This window comes from Mus musculus, chromosome 4 (genome assembly GCF_000001635.26).
Source record: "Mus musculus strain C57BL/6J chromosome 4, GRCm38.p6 C57BL/6J".
Taxonomy (NCBI): Eukaryota; Metazoa; Chordata; class Mammalia; order Rodentia; family Muridae; genus Mus; species Mus musculus.
The window spans coordinates 56,951,221-56,969,035 of NC_000070.6; the positions used below are offsets into that span (position 1 = coordinate 56,951,221).

General features: G+C 43.2%; 1 protein-coding gene across 1 annotated transcript in view; it reads right to left on the bottom strand.

Annotated features, from left to right (window-relative positions):
• Positions 1-8,915: 8,915 nt before the first annotated feature.
• Frrs1l (ferric-chelate reductase 1 like) overlaps positions 8,916-17,815 on the bottom strand; it is a 30,256-nt gene continuing 21,356 nt past the window's right edge. Inside the window, exons 4-5 of the mRNA NM_001142965.1 lie at positions 16,842-17,088; positions 8,916-11,940 (exon numbers count right to left, since the gene is read on the bottom strand). Of these exons, the coding sequence (NP_001136437.1) occupies positions 11,768-11,940; positions 16,842-17,088 (420 nt within the window). The 3' untranslated portion in view covers positions 8,916-11,767. The remainder of the gene's footprint in view (positions 11,941-16,841; positions 17,089-17,815) is intronic.

Consider the following 17,815-nt stretch of genomic DNA (forward strand, 5'->3'; position numbering starts at 1 on the left):
ACTACCTTTCTTTCTCTCCTATCTGGTGATAAGTGTGAAACTGGGGGATAAAAGATGGGAAAGAGAAGAACCCACAAAGTAGCAAAGACCAGCTACAAGCAAAGAAAAAACAAGAAGAAATTAGATTCAGGGATCTCTATCTCTCTCTTTTCCCTTCTATCCTTTCTCTCCTATCTAGTGATGGGCTGAAATGAGGGTGTGGTTAGGGGGTATGGTTAGAGGGTGCGGGGGGGGGGGGGGCGACCACAAAGCAGCAAAGACAACTGCACTATACACTGGGCTGGCCTCGAACTCACAGAGATCCACCTGCCTCTGCCTCCTGAGTGCTGGGATTAAAGGTGTGTGCCGCCACTGCCCAGTGACCTTTGTTCTTTAATAAAACCTCTTGTAACCACTTTTATGCTGAAGTGTGTCCTTTAGGGCAACCTGAGTGCATGGTCCTAGGCTATAATAACTCATATTTTGCTCCAGAAAAAATTATGTCTTATTCCTTTTGAAATGAGTGCTGCTTTGGGGGTTGACAACAACCTAAGAACTAAATTTGAAAAAGGGACCCAAGTCCACTCAAATCTCATGGGACATGTTGTGTTCTAGTGCGTGTCTTCTAGTAGGCCATGCTTTTAAGATTCTCTTTGGTGTCATCACGTGACTAAGTACAACTTCCTTGGGGAAGCCCAGCCTCCTGGGTACCCTGGTTACAGTGGGATTAGAACAGGCTCAGGCCAATAAGCTGACCCTGAGAGCACGCTGCTCCTGACATCCCAGTTGTATGAATCAAGGTACTTTCTCAGCCTTGTATCTGTTGTAGTACTTGGGGGGGGGGGCATGGTGAGATCCTGATACTGGCCCTCAAAATGACTCCCTGCCTAAAGTTGTTTCTTGAACAATCTGTGGCCCACTCACTCGCCCTGTATAAATACAACCTTCAAGATGTAACAGTAGCAGCGAGAGTCTTTACCCAACAATGTGCCTGTCATAGAGTTTTCCAAGTGTTTCTACAAACCCTTCCACGAGTGTGCTAAGTACTTGTGTTGCACAGGACTATCCTCCGAGCAGAGCAACCACCATCTTCGTAAGACCAGCTCTGCCTGCATGCAGACCGTCCTAGGCAGGCTTATATAGCCTGATGGCATTCCTTCACAGAAAGATGGAAGGGCCACTGAATATCTAGCCTCCCAGATATTTGTATGCAATTCTGCACAAAATGCTTATGGTCTCCCAATAGAGCTAGTATACGGGCTGAGGGAGGTTAACTGAGTGAGGCTTCATCGGCCCAGCCATTGTTCATTTTGGGTTTAGACCTCCCTCCCAGCACCTCTGTTTTAAAGTCACCCATGTTCCTGCTGGTAACCCCTCACCCATGCTGTGTAAGTAAGCCTAATGAACATATTGGTTACCTGAGGGAACTTTGGTGGACTAGAACACTGATTTGTCACTGATTTGTCACTGATTTGTCACTGGGACTTATGGGAAGGAGAAGAGTCGACAGTGTCACTCACTCACCTGGAGAGAACATTCTCAGAGCGTGCTTTTGTTAGCATGTTGTGTGTTCACACCTACATGTACTCAGTGCAGGAGAGACTCACGTGATCACACATGTATTCAGTTTCTGGAGCCACCGCTTGATATCTGCATGATTGTGAGCAAGTAACGAAGCATTTCAGAACATGGAAGGCATGATGACCCTGTGGCTCACACACACACACACACACACACACACACACACACAATTTCCAACCCCACAAGCCCTGTCTTGTGAGCTTTCCATTTCGGTTAAACAAATCAGGAAACACAAAACACGTTCAGCAATTAAGTCAACCTATCCAAGGTTGTACAGCAAAAAAAGTGGTTCTGTCACCTTTCATAGCCCCCAATTTCCATGAAATGACCCAATTTTAACGATTACCTTACAATAGAAATTCAAAGAGTTGATATTAGAATAGTTGCCACAATGTCTTTAAGAACAATTACTGTAAATCAGTGCTAAATACTTGGCACTTATTGCCCACAGCAGGCATTACTAATCGACCACCAGGTTCTTCCTCATTGTTCTACTGTAGTTCTCTATTGCTGTGATAAACACATGACCAGAAGCAACTTGAGGAGGAAAGGGTTTAATTCATATGACAGTCCAATCCGGAGGGAAGTCAGGGCAGGAACCTGGAATCAGGAACCAGGGCAGAGGCCTTGGAAGAGAGAGTGCTGCTGTAAGAAAGCAGGCTGAAGGAGACTGGAGGAGCCACTGCAGTCCGTGCTCTTAACTGCTGAGTCATCTCTCCAGCCCTATTTTGTTTTTGTTTTTTTAATCTCAGGGGGAAGGATAAATGATGTAGCTTTCCTCTCCTTCTGAAAGACCCACAACGTGAGGACTCCCCCACGTTCTGACTCAGGAGAGGCGACACCCCAAAATCACCCACAAGAAACGGTCTTGTTGCAAACTGCAAGAGGATTTTTATTCAAGAGCGCTCTCGGGCCCATGGTCATACACCACGCAGGGGTAGAGGACCGTGGCGCCCCGAGTAGCTGGGTAAGGGGATATTTAAAGGAAGAAACCACAACTCAAGGAAGTGGGGAGGGCGTTGTTGGAAGATACCAAAGATACCAGTTAAGAGTCACAAGGAAGTGCAAAGTTACAAGAGTCACAAGGAATACCTGGTAATTGTTAACTCTCAAGACAGCTTCTAAGAGCCTCTAACAATAGCACATTTGCATTGCAGGTTCTGGTAATGGTCAGGGTGACTTTCTTTGAATGAGCACTCTTTGAACCCAGGAAGCGGGTGGGTGGAGGAATGTCGCTATCTCTTTTATGATTAGCATACCTTTACAAAGGCCACATTCCCAAGCCTGGGCCTAAAGGCCTAGAATTCTGTTTTTACTTTGTTATACTTTCACTTCCATTGGGAGAAAGTGGGTGATGGGAAGCATTGAAGGCTGAAGTCTGTGATAAAATGTATACATAGATAGATAGATAGATAGATAGATAGATAGATAGATAGATAGATAGATAGATAGATAGACTTATGGACTGTCCCAGTACGCAGGAGTCAGAGGCAGGTGTTTCTCTGTGAGTTCAAGTCCAGCCTGGTTTACAAAGCAAGAAAGGACAGCCAGGGCTATTATACAAAGAAACCTTGTCTCAAAAAACCAAAGGAAAAAAAAAAAAAGAAAGAATAAAATAATGGACTAGATGTCAGAATTATCTGTTCAGAAACAGAATAACCATAAATGTCCTTACCTGGTGGCTCCCTAGTTTCAGAGGAATGACTGACATTTTCTCTGAAATAGTTGACATTTGAACCGTTAGGGATCAGAATTTCGAATGCTGGACCATCCATCCCTTCCTTAGCTGTGTGCCCTAAAACACACAAAGGTTGAAGCCACCCAGTGGCATAAATATCCAGCCTTCCACTGTGGCTCTGAATAAGACAGAAAGCAGAAGATGGTGGGTGTATTTCAAATGAACACACTGATCTGTTTTATTGCTAAACTATCTTGTTTGTTTGTTTGTTTGCTTGCTTGCTTGTCTACATAATGTCTTGTAATGGCTCTGCTAATCTCAAACTCAGGATCCTCCAGCTTCAGCTTCCTTAGTGCTGAGACGACAGGCGTCTTCTCACCCAGCTAAACAGAACTGCTCATTTACAGATGAGGTAAGCCCCTGATGCTTTCTACCCTACACATTACACACTTGTACACCCAGTACTATGACAGTGTCGCTTCAGCCTCTGGCAGGCCTCTCAACCTACCTTCATTCATGCATTATGATCCATCACACTGCAGTCAGTATCATCTCTTTTTTTTGTTTGTTTTTTGTTTTTGTTTTTCTGAGACAGGGTTTCTCTGTATAGCCCTGGAAGTCCTGGAACTCGCTGGCCTCAAACTCAGAAATCCACCTGCCTCTGCCTCCTAAGTACTGGGATTAAAGGCGTGCACCACCACTGCCTGGCTTAGTATCATCTCTTAGGACCCCACCTGACCTCTTTCCAAGCCTCTTTATTCCATGTAAGGGCATCTGTGCACTTTACTACAGCTTCCAAGATCTTTGTGACCAGGTGCTAGCTCCCCCTACCTCATCTCTCTACTCTCCACCTTGCTCTTTATTTTCGGTCTTAGGATCTGGACCCTAATACCTCTAACAAGGAAAGAGTGTGGCCTGCTACGTCAAAAGCCCTTTGCTATTTTGTCTTTTTTTTTTTTCCAGAGCTGAGGACCGAACCCAGGGCCTTGCGCTTGCTAGGCAAGCGCTCTACCACTGAGCTAAATCCCCAACCTCCAAAAAGCCCTTTGCAATTGTAGCTAAGCTAAGGCTCTTGAGATGAAGAGATCATTTGTAGGTTATGGTAGAGAGGGGCTAAATATAATCCTGAGCATGCCTACCAAAGGAAGGGAGGGAGATAAAACTACACAAAAGGATGTACCAGGCCAAACCATCCAGGCAGAGCTCAGACTACCATTGGAATGACAGATTAAGGAAGGCTGGCAGCTCTGAACAACTGGGAGAAACCACGAAACGGATCTTCCTACATGAAGCCTCCAGAAGAAACACCCCCTGCCAACACCTGGCTTTAGTTGAGATCTCTGGCCACCAGAACGGTGAGACAATACATTTGTATTGTTTTAAGTGACTGTCTCTGTGGAAATCTCTGGCAGACATGGTAGCTTGTCAACTGCAGGTGGGGCCATCCAACATTCCTGCTGTCTATCTTTCTCCTTACATTGTCCTCCCCTTTCTTGGGGATCCCTCTTATCCTCTGCCTACTTTGTCTTTGTCAGTTTGGGCTGCTCTCCCAAAGTACTTTTTTTTTTTTTTTGGTTTTTTCGAGACAGGGTTTCTCTGTATAGCCCTGGCTGTCCTGGAGCTCACTTTGTAGACCAGGCTGGCCTTGAACTCAGAAATCCACCTGCCTCTGCCTCCCGAGTGCTGGGATTAAAGGCGTTCGCCACCACGCCCGGCCCAAATTACTTTTTGAGTAGATGGCACAAATAGACACAGAAACTAGGAGGTCTGGGACCAAGGAATCAGAATGATCAAGTTCTGGCAAGGGGGCAAGGGTTTTCTTGTCTCTTCACACAAAGACACTAATCTTATCACAAAAGCTTCCCCACCACCTCGTCAGTCACACCCTTGTATGCCAAATTCCCGGGCTATCACAGTGGCGATTAGAGCTTCAGCCAGCAATACTAAGGAAACACATTCAGCCCACCGCAGCTTAAATCTTAACTTCGCCTGCTTTCCTGCTTGCAAGCTCGGGGAGGACCCCCCTGCTCTGGATTTTAACTACACAAGAGCTTCTTGGTACACCGTAGCCGCTGTAGCTTCTCAGTCAGTCCCAGGAGAATCAGGAGCTCAGCTACTGCAATTTCTCTTCCTCCTCAAGACTCGCTAGCCTCGACAGCTAAACTCTACCTGCTCTTCCCTCTTAAACCACATTGGATTACTTAGCGTGTGTGCACACATGCAAGTGCATGGAGCTCAGAGGACAACTTGTGGGAGTTAGTTCTCCTTCTACCAGGTAGCTCTGAGGACCACGCTCACTTAGGTCATGAGGCATGGCAGCAAGCAAGTGCACTAACCACTGAGACACCTCACCAACCCCTCTACTTGTTCTTCAGTGAAACTAAGCTTTAAGTAAGGACTTTTAAATTGAAAGTCTTAAAACCAGATATTTGCAATAAAATGGCTGATACACTTGAAATGGAATTATAGACCACCATTTACTGCTTGATAAGGCAGCAAACTGAAGCTTTCCCTAAACTAATTTTTACATATTGTTTCAGGGACTTTTAGGTGACTTCAGCAACACAGCTTTCCTCTTTGCCAGACAAGATGGGTTGCCATCTTTCTCAAGATCTATAAGGATTCGGGAAGAATGGAGAAAGGAAAATTTTCCAAGTAAATAATACCCAAACAAAAGAAGTAGAAAATTTAAAAAGTGCACCAGAACAAAGGAATAAGGAATTATAAACTAGTTTTAATTATATCAACAGGAAGATTTTCAAATCATGTTGAGGGTTTATGTTTTTAAAGTTTCATCTTGGTTAATATAGTCTGAGTATAACTTAACATTCTAAAGATAAAAGTATGTATGGTGGCCAATGAACAGGATCATCACTCAGATAGCAGTTAGGAGTGTTGCTACAATGACTTTACATAAATAGAAACTCATATCTTTATTAGTAATGTGCCACACTTCTTAGAGTAAAAATCCACATAAGACAGGCTTATAAATATACATTTATATATAATCTCAAAATCAATCACGATTGAACATTAGGTACACAACTTTTTATAAAACAAATATAACCCATCGGTGTCTATTTAAAGGCATAGTTTTAACAAAATAGTATTTTGTAGGCAGTCTCAAAAAACTGTATTGGTACTTTGTGGAGCCAGACTGCTCCAGCATGTCGATGCATCAGTGGGGGTAAGGCGTGTGGGGAAGCTGCAGTCACTCTTCCAGGGCGGGCGAGGGGGCAGGGCATTCTAGTCCAGGAAGCAGCACAGCGGCTAGTGACCCGGAGTGCCACACCCACTGACTATTCAGCACACTTAGAGAATGGTTACATTCCAGAAGAATCAGACTGGACTGTTACTCACCTAATAGCAAATATCTGAGAGAAAACCGAAAATATTACCTGGTCATTGGTATATTCTTCAACAGAACACGCCCCTGCCCCAGGCTAGATTTACATATGGTTTTCCATGGCCAGGCATATTTAAGCTCTTATTTCCCTAACTACTATTTTCAGGCAAAGGAAATTATATGCAAGTCATCTGTTAAATAAAGACACAAGGAAATCCAACTTGAAACTACACAGGTTGCTCAGTGAATGATAAAACAGAGTAAGAAAACTAATGCAACTTAAAACATGTTTAGGCTACCATGTAACATGCCAGTTATTCATATAGAAAAGTTAAATTAAGCAACAGTGCATATATGTTCTTCATGATTTCTATAAGGTTGGATAGATAGATGAGTCAAGGCTTAATAAAAGATCCAGGAATCCTTTCTATAAACTAACAAAAATTCAAGGGTAAGTATGCTTGTAACACACACACACAATGTTTTATCTCCCAGTTTTAAACTATACAAGAGATCAGAAAAAGAACCAACCCTGACAAAAACCTTTAATATTCATGGTATGCCTTCACGCATATGTGCACGTTTATGTATAAATACACTCCCATCTGTCACATATGTACAAAGTGTATATACATATAAACACACTGACAATAATCCACCTGCTCACTAACTATGCACTTGGATGGAGAAGATGGATGGACGGACGGATGGACAGCAGTCAACTACAGTCACCTCAGCATGTGACTTGGTATGCTGGCTCCCACACATTGTTTTATTAAATGAGTTATATGTGTCACATGTATAAATCACTCTCATGCCCATATGATATTTCTTTCAAAAAATTCTACATGGAAATAAATTACTCTAAGCGTAGAAATGTTCACCAAAAGAGTAGCTCCGCAGTGAGACACGTTAATGGCTGCCAGACCTCAGGCAAAACAAAGCTGTTGCTTACCGAGACTGGTTCCTCACTGTTACCTCTTTTGTGCCGACTCCAGGAGACACATTATAGCATACATGTGCAAGGATGCCACTATGTTATTCAGTTATATCAGCAAACCAACTGTAAGTCATTTTAAAACAAATTATTCCCCAACTTTAATAGTTTTACATCTAGATAGTGATAAGTTCCTGATGATATGTTTTATAAATGACTGGATAAATAGTAGGCCCATGGACTAAAGCCACTGTGGGAAAACCAGAGTCCACAAGTCCAGCCCAACCTACTTCCTGTGTCTGTTAAGCCTGTAAACTAAAAAAAATTTTTTTCATCTTCCAATAGCTCTTTGAAACTTAATAGACCCTTTTGGTATCTGCCAAGTATATGAAGCTCGAATTTCAGTTGTTTTACTAAAGCACAGCCATGCTTGTTTGTTTTTGAGCAGGGTAGCACAGCTGCAACACAAGTTCAAAGTTCAAATATTTACAGCCTGGACCCTTAGAAGAAAATTGTAAGAACTCCTGCGCTAGAACAAAGAATGGCATTCAACCTCAGTGCTAATGTCAGACAAAAATCCCGAATGTAGGCAGTGCGAGAAAGTGTGATTCTGCTGGGATGGAAACCCATCCTCAGGTGTCAAACATTATGGTTTCTTTAAGGACAGAAACCAACCCAAGGTAACTGAATGTAGCTTCTGAATGTTCTCCAAATGCGTGTTTGACTATCGTGGGACAAGAAGTGTCGCACTATATGGAGTTCCATGTTGTAAGACAGACCACGTCTGTAAAAAAAAAGTCATATTTAAAAATTAACCAACACATTCTTCCAATCATGTCCATTCTACACATTAGTTTGAAAATCATTAGCTGTCCTAAAATGAACTGGGGATGTAGCTCAGTGTACAATGCCTTGGGTATGTCCCCAGCACTGAAAAGAAAGCGGGGAGGAGAGAGAAAGAGAGAGAGACAGAGAGAGAAGACAAGAGTACTAAAATGATTTTAAAAGCAGAAAATAAAGTGATACAAAGTTAAATGTGGGGGCTAGAGAGATGGCTCAGCAATTAAGAGCACAGTCTGCTCTTCCAGAGGTCCTGAGTTCAAATCCCAGCAAGCACATGGTGGATTGTAACTATCTACAGTATGATCTGAAGCCCTCTTCTGGCACGCAGGTGTACATGCAGATAGAGCACTCATATACATAAAAGAAATAAATAAATCTTAAATAAAAAGAGAAAAAGTTCTTCCTTCCTTCCTTTCCTTTCTTTCTTCTTTCTATCTTTCTTTCTCTCTCTCTTTCTCTCTCTCTCTCTTTCTCTCTCTCTCTCTTTCTTTCTTTCTTCCTTTCTTCCTTTCTTTCTTTCTTTCTTTCTTTCTTTCTTTCTTTCTTTCTTTCTTTCTTTCTTTCTTTCTTCCTTAAACTGTGTTTCTTTCCTCAAATACAGCTGTAAGAAGTTCTCTGCTTGATGTGAAGTACCAGGAGGCAGGCAAAGGCAACCAGTTGGTTTAAGTATGGATAGTAGGTTCTATTTAATGGAAGTTTTAATGACTCTGCATGAGATGGAGAAAGTCATGTTGCCTCCCTTAGCCTAGGCTGTCTCTTGCAAGATAAGTGCATTAAACTAGTGTACGTTTTTCTGCCACTTATACTTCACTTGGTTTTTTTTCTTTTTAAGCAAAAAGCATTGATAGGCGTCTCCCTCAGGACAAACATCATATTAGAAAGGAAAACGCACTGTCCAATCTGTGGTGTGTGCTTGAGATAGCAGCAGCCAGGAGTCAGGAGGCTGGAGGAGGAGGATTGTGAGGCTCTGCTGAAAGAGAGAAAGAGTGGAGGGGTGAAGGTCTTTCTCTTACGGTAGGTAAGAATGAACTAGTTTGAGTTTATCTGCTTTTAACTCCAGCAGGTCTATCAGTGGCTAGCTCTCTGCGGTCAACCGTTGTGATGCATCCCTAGTCTGTAAATTCTTATTCCAGGACAATGATTTATTGTTGAAAATGCCAACTGATGTCCATGGAAAAGCAAAACCAACAAAATCACTAAGGATTCTGTCATTTATGTTTTTGGAAGACATGATGTGATCACAAGGAGAGGACATAAAAACATTACTCGTCGGGTAGACTATATAAAAGAGATCCCTCTGGCTGCAATAAACTCACAACATCGAGACGGTTTGTAACTTGGCCCATCAGTTTGCTGAACACTTACTAAGAAGTAATGTCTGTCACAAGGGCAAGCACTGAGAAATAGTTCCTCTATGATGGCTTAGCAGCCAAAACCTGTGATTTCACTAAAGCCTGAAGTGTCTGCTGAGGAAGCCCAGTGGGCTTCGGGAGCACTTGAGTAAGTCCTAAAACTAGTCCAGAGGACCTGAGGACGAGATAATTAAGTTAGAGCCTTTCAGATGAGAGCATCGTCCACAGGAGGGAGGACCTCAAGGCCCCTTCGACTTGCTGGCACAAGTAGTGGTCCTGAAGCAGAGAAGACCGACGCTTAGTAGGGTCACTTGCATGTTACTGTAAGGACAAGGATAACTCTGAAAGTTCCAGGCAAAAAAAATAGACAAAACTAGTCACCAAAGTCAAAAGACCCAGTGAAACTTGATTTGAAACGTATGTGGAAGGGAGACACCGCTCGCTCTGCTCCTACTCATAACTGAAGTCTGTCTCTATTGGCTCTGCTAGTTGTAGATCGACTATTGTACACATAAGGGTTATAAAAATATCAGGCTTCTTATTTACAACAAGGGTGTCTCTATCTACTCCCAACCCTCACTTCTAAACCAGCCCCTAATGCTGCAAAGCTGGTGCACGGCCATGCTGGAGCCAAGCCTGAATAAGATCAGAGGGTTTAGTGAAGAGATAATTGGAGTGAGGTGAGGCCTTCTGCTTGAACTTTGAGTTGGAAACCGGGTGTGGGTGGTGTCACAAAATAGCAATACTTACTTTGTTTTGGCGCCAGCCCAGAAGAATCTGAACACTTTCCCACACGCAGACCTTCACCTCTGACCTGAATCTTGAAGACAATTTTAGAAACTATAATCTGCTGTTGCTCACCTATAAAGCTGGAGCCAGCTCGGAAGCAATGGGAAAAAAAAAAAATCAGAGAATTCTGGAATGCCACAATGGGACTGGCCCAGCGGTGTAAGCGCCCACAGCTACACTCTCGCCTCTTGGCAGGCTGCTAGCATAGGTATTTGGACTAAAAGAGTATCTGGCTCTTTTGACAAAAGGAAACAAAGAATTGAACATTTTAAACATATACTCTTGGTAAATTTACCTTAGGCCCCCTGCCCCATCTTTTGCTCCTGGTGTCTACAGCCTTTAAAAACGTTGATATATGATTAAAATGCCTTGTTTTCCTTAAGATGACTATTCTGTTATAATGGATATTCAGTTATACTTAGTGTATTCTAACTTGAAAAACACCATTGGCTACAGTCACCCATGAACACCTTACTTGGTAGAATACAGTGGCAGAAGAGAGCAAATTCTAACTACTAAGAATTCTCCTATTTTTAATCATTATAATAATTTTACAGCTTCAGGGACATCCACATTTTTAATTTTTCCTAACAGCGATATATAATCGTTTTTCCATAACTCCACACTAATTGAGAAGATATTTTAGATAAATACAAACCACTCGCTTATCCCTAGAATCTCTCCCATATTCCCTATCAACCGTGTGACTATCTAAAAGCATTTATGCGCCACAGAAAAGTTCTCGAGAGCCTGATGATACACCGTGACATCCTATAAAGATCTCCACGGCCACATGCAAGGTGACCCTCTTGTTCAGGACTGAAAGTAAAGACTGCTCAAAGCAAAGACTGTTCTGAGGTCTACTTTCCATGTCTAGTTCTCCCTACCGTACTGTATGTTGTCTGATCATGTTAGCCAAGGCTGTGAGACACGTGGGTCAGCAAAAGGCACCCTTTGTCTGGGTTTAAATCAATATGATGGCCCTCACAGTTTTACCAAGCCAATGCATAGACATTGTAAAGCTCAAACAGAGAACATATTTGGAAGTGTTTGCAAATGTTTTAAGTGCTTCCCGAAAGTAGCGTTGCCTTGACAATCCTGCCTGACCAGGAGAGAGGCTTGCGCTTTTTTTTTTCTTCTCCCAAAAATGTTGAAATCATGACTTGTTTTTAGATCATAGAAGCGAAAATTATACAGGCGGTTACTGAAAAATAGATACTGAAGGGTTTTCACTCCATCTAGTCTGTGGCTGGCAGCGGTGGTTAAGGGGTTCCCATCAGCAGGTAGAAGGTCAGGGCGACAATGAGAAGCAGACAAAATGGCGAGGAGAAGGTCTGGTAGGCAGCCGACGGCATGAAAATGTCTTCGTACTTGTAAATACTGACAACGCGCTCTGAAGCCGGTGGAGAGTCTATGTCGTGACGAGTGATGGCGCCTTTAACATAGAAGTAGGGGAGGACCCATCAAAAGCAGCACAGAACTAAAGGGCAGAGACAAACACTAAATGCATATGTTTATAAAATCTGGATTCAGGTACAGAGCCAGCATCAGAACTCTCTGTAACTGCTCGTATGAAGGAGAGCACAGAAATCCTTTCTCTTTACACCCAAAGAGAGTTCTTATTGATCTGCAGTCACCCCGAGATCAGACAACCCACTGATCTCTCTGTCCTGTGGCAGCCAGTCTTAATATTTACTTGTGTGAACTGAATGGGTTTCTACTTGTCTCTAATAAATTCAAACTTCTTGATTTCAAATGAAAAAAGATGTATTTTTATTTTTTTAAACATTTAAGTTTTTAAAAAGATTTATTTTATTTTTAACTCTCTCTCTCTCTGTGTGTGTGTGTGAGAGAGAGAGAGAGAGACCTGATACGGGCACTTGGAACTGAACTTGTGTCCTCTGCAATAGCAGTATATGATCTTAACCCGTGTAATCTCTCCAGTCTTAGAGGGGACGGGCGATATTTTTAATACAAACAGCAAGCATTACTGATTCTGCCTCCTCAAGTCTTTAGGGCAGTGGTAAACCTAAGGCTCCAAGCACGCTAAGGCAAATGCTCTCTCCCTGAGCTACCTCCGCAGCCCCAAATCTTGCAGATACAGATCAGAAACTCTGGACAGCACCTGACTCCCACATAAGTGGAAGCCATCTGTCATTGCCTGTGGGCTATTATGAGTGAGCCAGCCTTTGGCTAGGGAGGCGGCACTGTAGGTAGGACTGTTTATGCTGCAAGCATGAGGACACGAGGCCTTAAGTTTGAATCCCCAACACCCATGTAAAAAGCCGAGTGTGTACGTATGTATGCATAACCTGAGCACTGGGGAGCAAAGACAGGGAAGAGTCTTAAGAGTTCATTGGTGGGTTGGAGAGATGGCTCAGTGGGTAAGAGCACCCGACTGCTCTTCCAAAGGTCTGGAGTTCAAATCCCAGCAACCACATGGTGGCTCAAAACCATCCGAATCGAGATCTGACGCCCTCTTCTGGAGTGTCTGAAGGCTGCTACAGTGTACTTACATATAATAAATAAATAAATCTTAAAAAAAAAAAAAAAGAGTTCATTGGCCAGCAGGCCGGGCCGGTATAGCCAAAGAGGGCGGTTTCCAGTTCTTTAAGAGACTCTATCTCAAGAAATAAGGTAAGCTGAGCACTTGAATCCTAGAACTGGGAAGGTAGGTGAACCACAGTGAGTTGTGAGTTCCAAGATAGCCAGGACCATTTAGAGAGATCCCCATCTCAAAGAAAGAAAGAAAGGAAGGAAGGAAGGAAGGAAGGAAAGAAAGGAAAGAAATAGGGAAAATAGGCAGAACATAATAAAGGAAGACACTTGATATCTTACTCTGACCTCATCTGTGCACTCACATGACTGAACCACAGGGATGAGGGAAAGAATAAAGAAAGGAAAAGAGTAGGGGAGAGGGAGGGACTTTCCTAGCCAAAAGAGACTGGCATGCCAGATGTCAGGGATATTTCAAGAAGATCAGAGAAGAACAGTTTGGAGAAAATAACTAATCTAATGAGTCCTTGGATGGCGCTTTTCTCCACCTGGTCACCAGGTGAAGAAAGGGATTGTGTGTGTACAATGCTTAAGGACTGATTGCACAGGTCAGCGGCAGAGAGAACGGCTCAAGTCTGAGGGCCTCTGGTTTAATCCTCAGCACTAAAGAAGTAAAATGATAAAGAGAAATTGTAAGAAGCTGTTTTTTTTTTTTTTTCCTCAAGCTATGAGCTATGGTGCACATCTGTGGTTGCAGATTCCAGCAAGACTGAGGCAAGAGAACTGCTTGCACCAAGACTGCTTCCTTTCTTTTTCTTTTTATGATTTTTTTTTTTTTTTGAGAGGAGGTTTTTCTGTGTAGCCCTGGCTAGCCTGGAACTTGAACTCAGATCCGACCACCTCTGCCTTCCCATTGCAGGGATTAAAGGCATGTGCCACCACGCCGAGCAAGCTGTGTGCAATGGAATCTGATGCCCTCTTCTGGTGTGTCTGAAGACAGCTACAGTGTACTCATATACATAAAATAAATATATCTTTTTTTAAAAAAAATAAATGCTAAAAAAAAATGTTTATTGAGGTAAAGTTGATTAGTTATGTCTGACTTCCTGGAAAAAAAATTAAGCCTGGGTTAGGGAAACTAAGGTATGAGAGTTCAATGGAAAGTTTTCCCTGGCAGTGGAGCTCAGTTAAGGTTTTTGGAGTGTTTGAACCCAGGTCACAAACATGCTAAGCAAACATCTACCACTGAGCTATATAGCTTCAGCTTGCCAACTTTCTTTTAGTTTTGCTTTTAACTTTGAGATAGGGTCTCAAAAAGCTTGTCAGGCTGGTCTTGAACTCACCCTGGAGCCCAAACAAGCCTTGAATTTGTGGTCCTTCTGCCTCAGTCTCCAGAGCAGCTGAACGTCCAGGTCTGCTCTATCAGTCTGGTTTGCACCGAGTGGGCTTTTTACAGTCCTTTCTCTCTGGGAGCTCGGCCAGACACAATGTACTGAGAGTCCATGCTGGCTTCCTCCCACACAGTTTCTCCCCGCTGGCAGGGAGGGCCCTCCACAAAAAGGTCCACTCTCAATTCACATGTAAGGACCTTACTCACTGGTCCTTGACTGGCCTCTTAGGCTATGCCATGCACCTCCAGTTCATGGCTTTCTTGAGAGAAAGAGAATTTCTATTCCTTCAAGATTTAGCCCAAAGTTTATGCCGCTATGAGACAGGAATAGAACTGACAGATGTTAGAACTCTCAGGAAACAAGAAAAGCAACGGCCAGCATGTGGGTGGGAATGGGTCTGTTTTGTCTGGAAACAGTGAGAAGAGAACCCGGAGGGAGCTTATCAGGCATACCCAGATGAACATGGATCCCTCCAAATCTCAGATGTCAGACTCTAAGAGGACCACCTTCTAAACATCTGAGAGTCCCCATTATCCAAGGTTTCTTTCTGCTTTCAATGACCATAGTCAACTGCAGTTCAAAAATAATAGTTTGAGACATCAAGATATTTTTTTAGTTTATTTATTTTCATTTTATGTGCATTGGTATTTTGCCTGCCTACATGTCTGTGTGAAGGTGTTAGATCTTGGAGTTACAGACAGTTGTGAGCTGTTCTGTGGATGCTGAGATTTGAACCCAGACTCTGGAAGAGCAGTCAGTGCCCTCAACAACTGAGCCATCTCTCCAGACTAGTAAGATATTTTTAAAAAGAGAAAAAGATGGCATTTTATATGACTTACTACAGTGTACTGTTATTTATGATTGCTTTATTAGTAGTATCACTATACAACTCATACTGAATTCTAATTTATACATCATGTATGGGGCAAATGTAAACACTGGAAGTCTCAGTGAAATCTCCCTCAATCTCCCACAGATGGAATGGGACTTCTGTACAGCATTTTCCCATTTACTAAGGCAATTCCACATGCTTATCCTCACCCACTAGCTAATAACCGTGTGAGGCAGGCATTATTACCCCCTCTTTAGGTATAAGGAAATGAAGTTTGAATTTAGATAACAGCCTACACAGCTACCATGGGGCAGACCGGTACTAAGAACTCAAATCTTCAGATAGCAGTCTTACTGTTTGAAATGAATTCATCTCTCCAAGCTAAAATATCATTTATTTCCCAGAACACTAAAAGGGCTTGAAGGTACCATTGCAGATCCAGTGGGGGTGACTCTGGGAAACCAGCAAACGAATGGAAAGCTACCACCAATCTACTGGCATCCAATGCCTTTCCCCGGTGGCAATGGGTGGGAAGGGGAAGAGAAGGCAAAGAGGAGATTATGTACTTTCTAAATCAATGGAAAGAAATGGGGGTGGGGGTCAGATGAAGCAATGAAAAGCTGCTGAGCACACAGTAAGACAGATGTCATCTGGGTGCAGTGCTATACACTACCGATTGCTCTAGCTTGTGCAACACAGTAGGCAGTTGGCTCAAAGAAAAAGAAAAAGCAAGGAAGAAAGGTAAAATTCCTAGGAGCCAGAGAGAGAATAAGTTCTCTATACTGGACTGTAAACCAAACTTACCTTCACTCTTGGTCAGGCCACTAGATGGAAGGCCACTGGGTTGCCCAAGCTCACAAGATGACTTGATTTAAGCAACCTCTTAAAGGTCTCTTATGATGCCCTCGGGCCTTTGATAGGAAACAACCAGAGAGCTTTGCCAGAGGGAGTGACATCATCCATAGCTTGGCATCATCGGGAAACACAGACTCAGCCCTGACCTCTAATATGCAAAAGACTTGACTTATCAATAAGTTATCCACCTTAATATTTGAGGATTAATGGGCTAAAATTGAGGTTATTGTGATTGATTTGTGACCATGAGAATGGCCATAAAGTGAGAATTAATGCTTGCTGTCAAACTCTAGAGAACTCTCTAGAAACTCTTTCCTCTTTAGTATTTTCTTACTAAAAGGTTGGTGGTTAAGAGTTCACTGGCTTTCAAGTCTGAAAGATCTGGAAGTGAGTTTTATTTCTACCATTAATTAGTTGTCTACCACAAGGGGGTTTCTTATACTCTATAATACGAGGGCAATGATATCTAGACTTCTGTAGGATGGGGTAAGGAGAAAATAGAAATATCTGCCCTCCACAGCAGACATATGACTGCTTCATGAAGTGCATGCTCATCCTATGTTGTGTTACACGCTCTAGCTATGCATGTGTGCACTCTGTCCGGAGTCTCCTTGCATGGTAAGTTCTTTAGAACCTTCTGAAGGGAGGACCCATACTCTCTTTTCCATGTCGAATACTTGGAGGAGTGTTTGTGGCTCTCATGCATACACAGTGGGACTCCACGTAACTGTGAACTGTGGAGAGCATGAAATGTAGGCTTACCCTGAATGGCCGGACCCCAAGCAAACAGGTAGTACCAACTCAGGTGCAGATCCACGATCGTTTCATCCCTGGGAACATTCACGGGACGCTTAAACCTGCAGGTGACGCGGTTGTTCTCGAAAACTCCTTCTTCATCTCGGGCAGGATTTCTCTGAACCTCCTTTGCCCACTGACCCACATTATAGAAGTGCTGTATGCGGACTCTGCCATTGTCATCATGGACGCAGGCCATGACATCGTCACCACCCTAGCAGAGAAAAAGGTTGAGGAGAGGAGAGGCAGAGATTTGTCTTTTGCAAACTTTTCACTCAGAAATATATATCCCATCACCTCTGTAATTAGAAATGTCTTGCTATCAATCAGAGTGACGCAAGCTCCATTCCCTGGACCCACCTGGTAGAAGGAGAGAACCAACTCCTGCAAGTTGTCCTCTGACCTTCACAAGTGCAGAACGGTATGCATACCTCCCACATACACAACTAAACACACGGTACTCGGGAGGCAGAGGCAGGCAGATTTCTGAGTTCGAGGCCAGCCTGGTCTACAAAGTGAGTTCCAGGACAGCCAGAGCTATACAGAGAAACCCTGTCTCGAAAAACCAAAACAAACAAACAAATCCTTTTTAAAAAGTCTAAAACACCTGAGCAAAGTCAGCATCACAATGATTGACATTTCAGGGCCTTCCTGCTGGGACATTTGGGGGATGTGTCACTACCCATGGATTCCCGCACAAAACCACATAAAGTAGCCTGACAAGCACAGCCAGGCAAATCCACCTTGAAGCTCATTCTAACAATATAAAATTTCAGCTAAGGCTGGGCAGTGGTGGTGCACGCCTTTAATCCCAGCACTTGAGAGGCAGAGGCAAGTGGATCTCTGCGTTTGAGGGCAGCCTGGTCTACAGAGTGAGTTCCAGGACAGCCAAGGCTACACAGAGAAAGCCTTTCTCCAAAAATCACACCAAGCCAAATCAA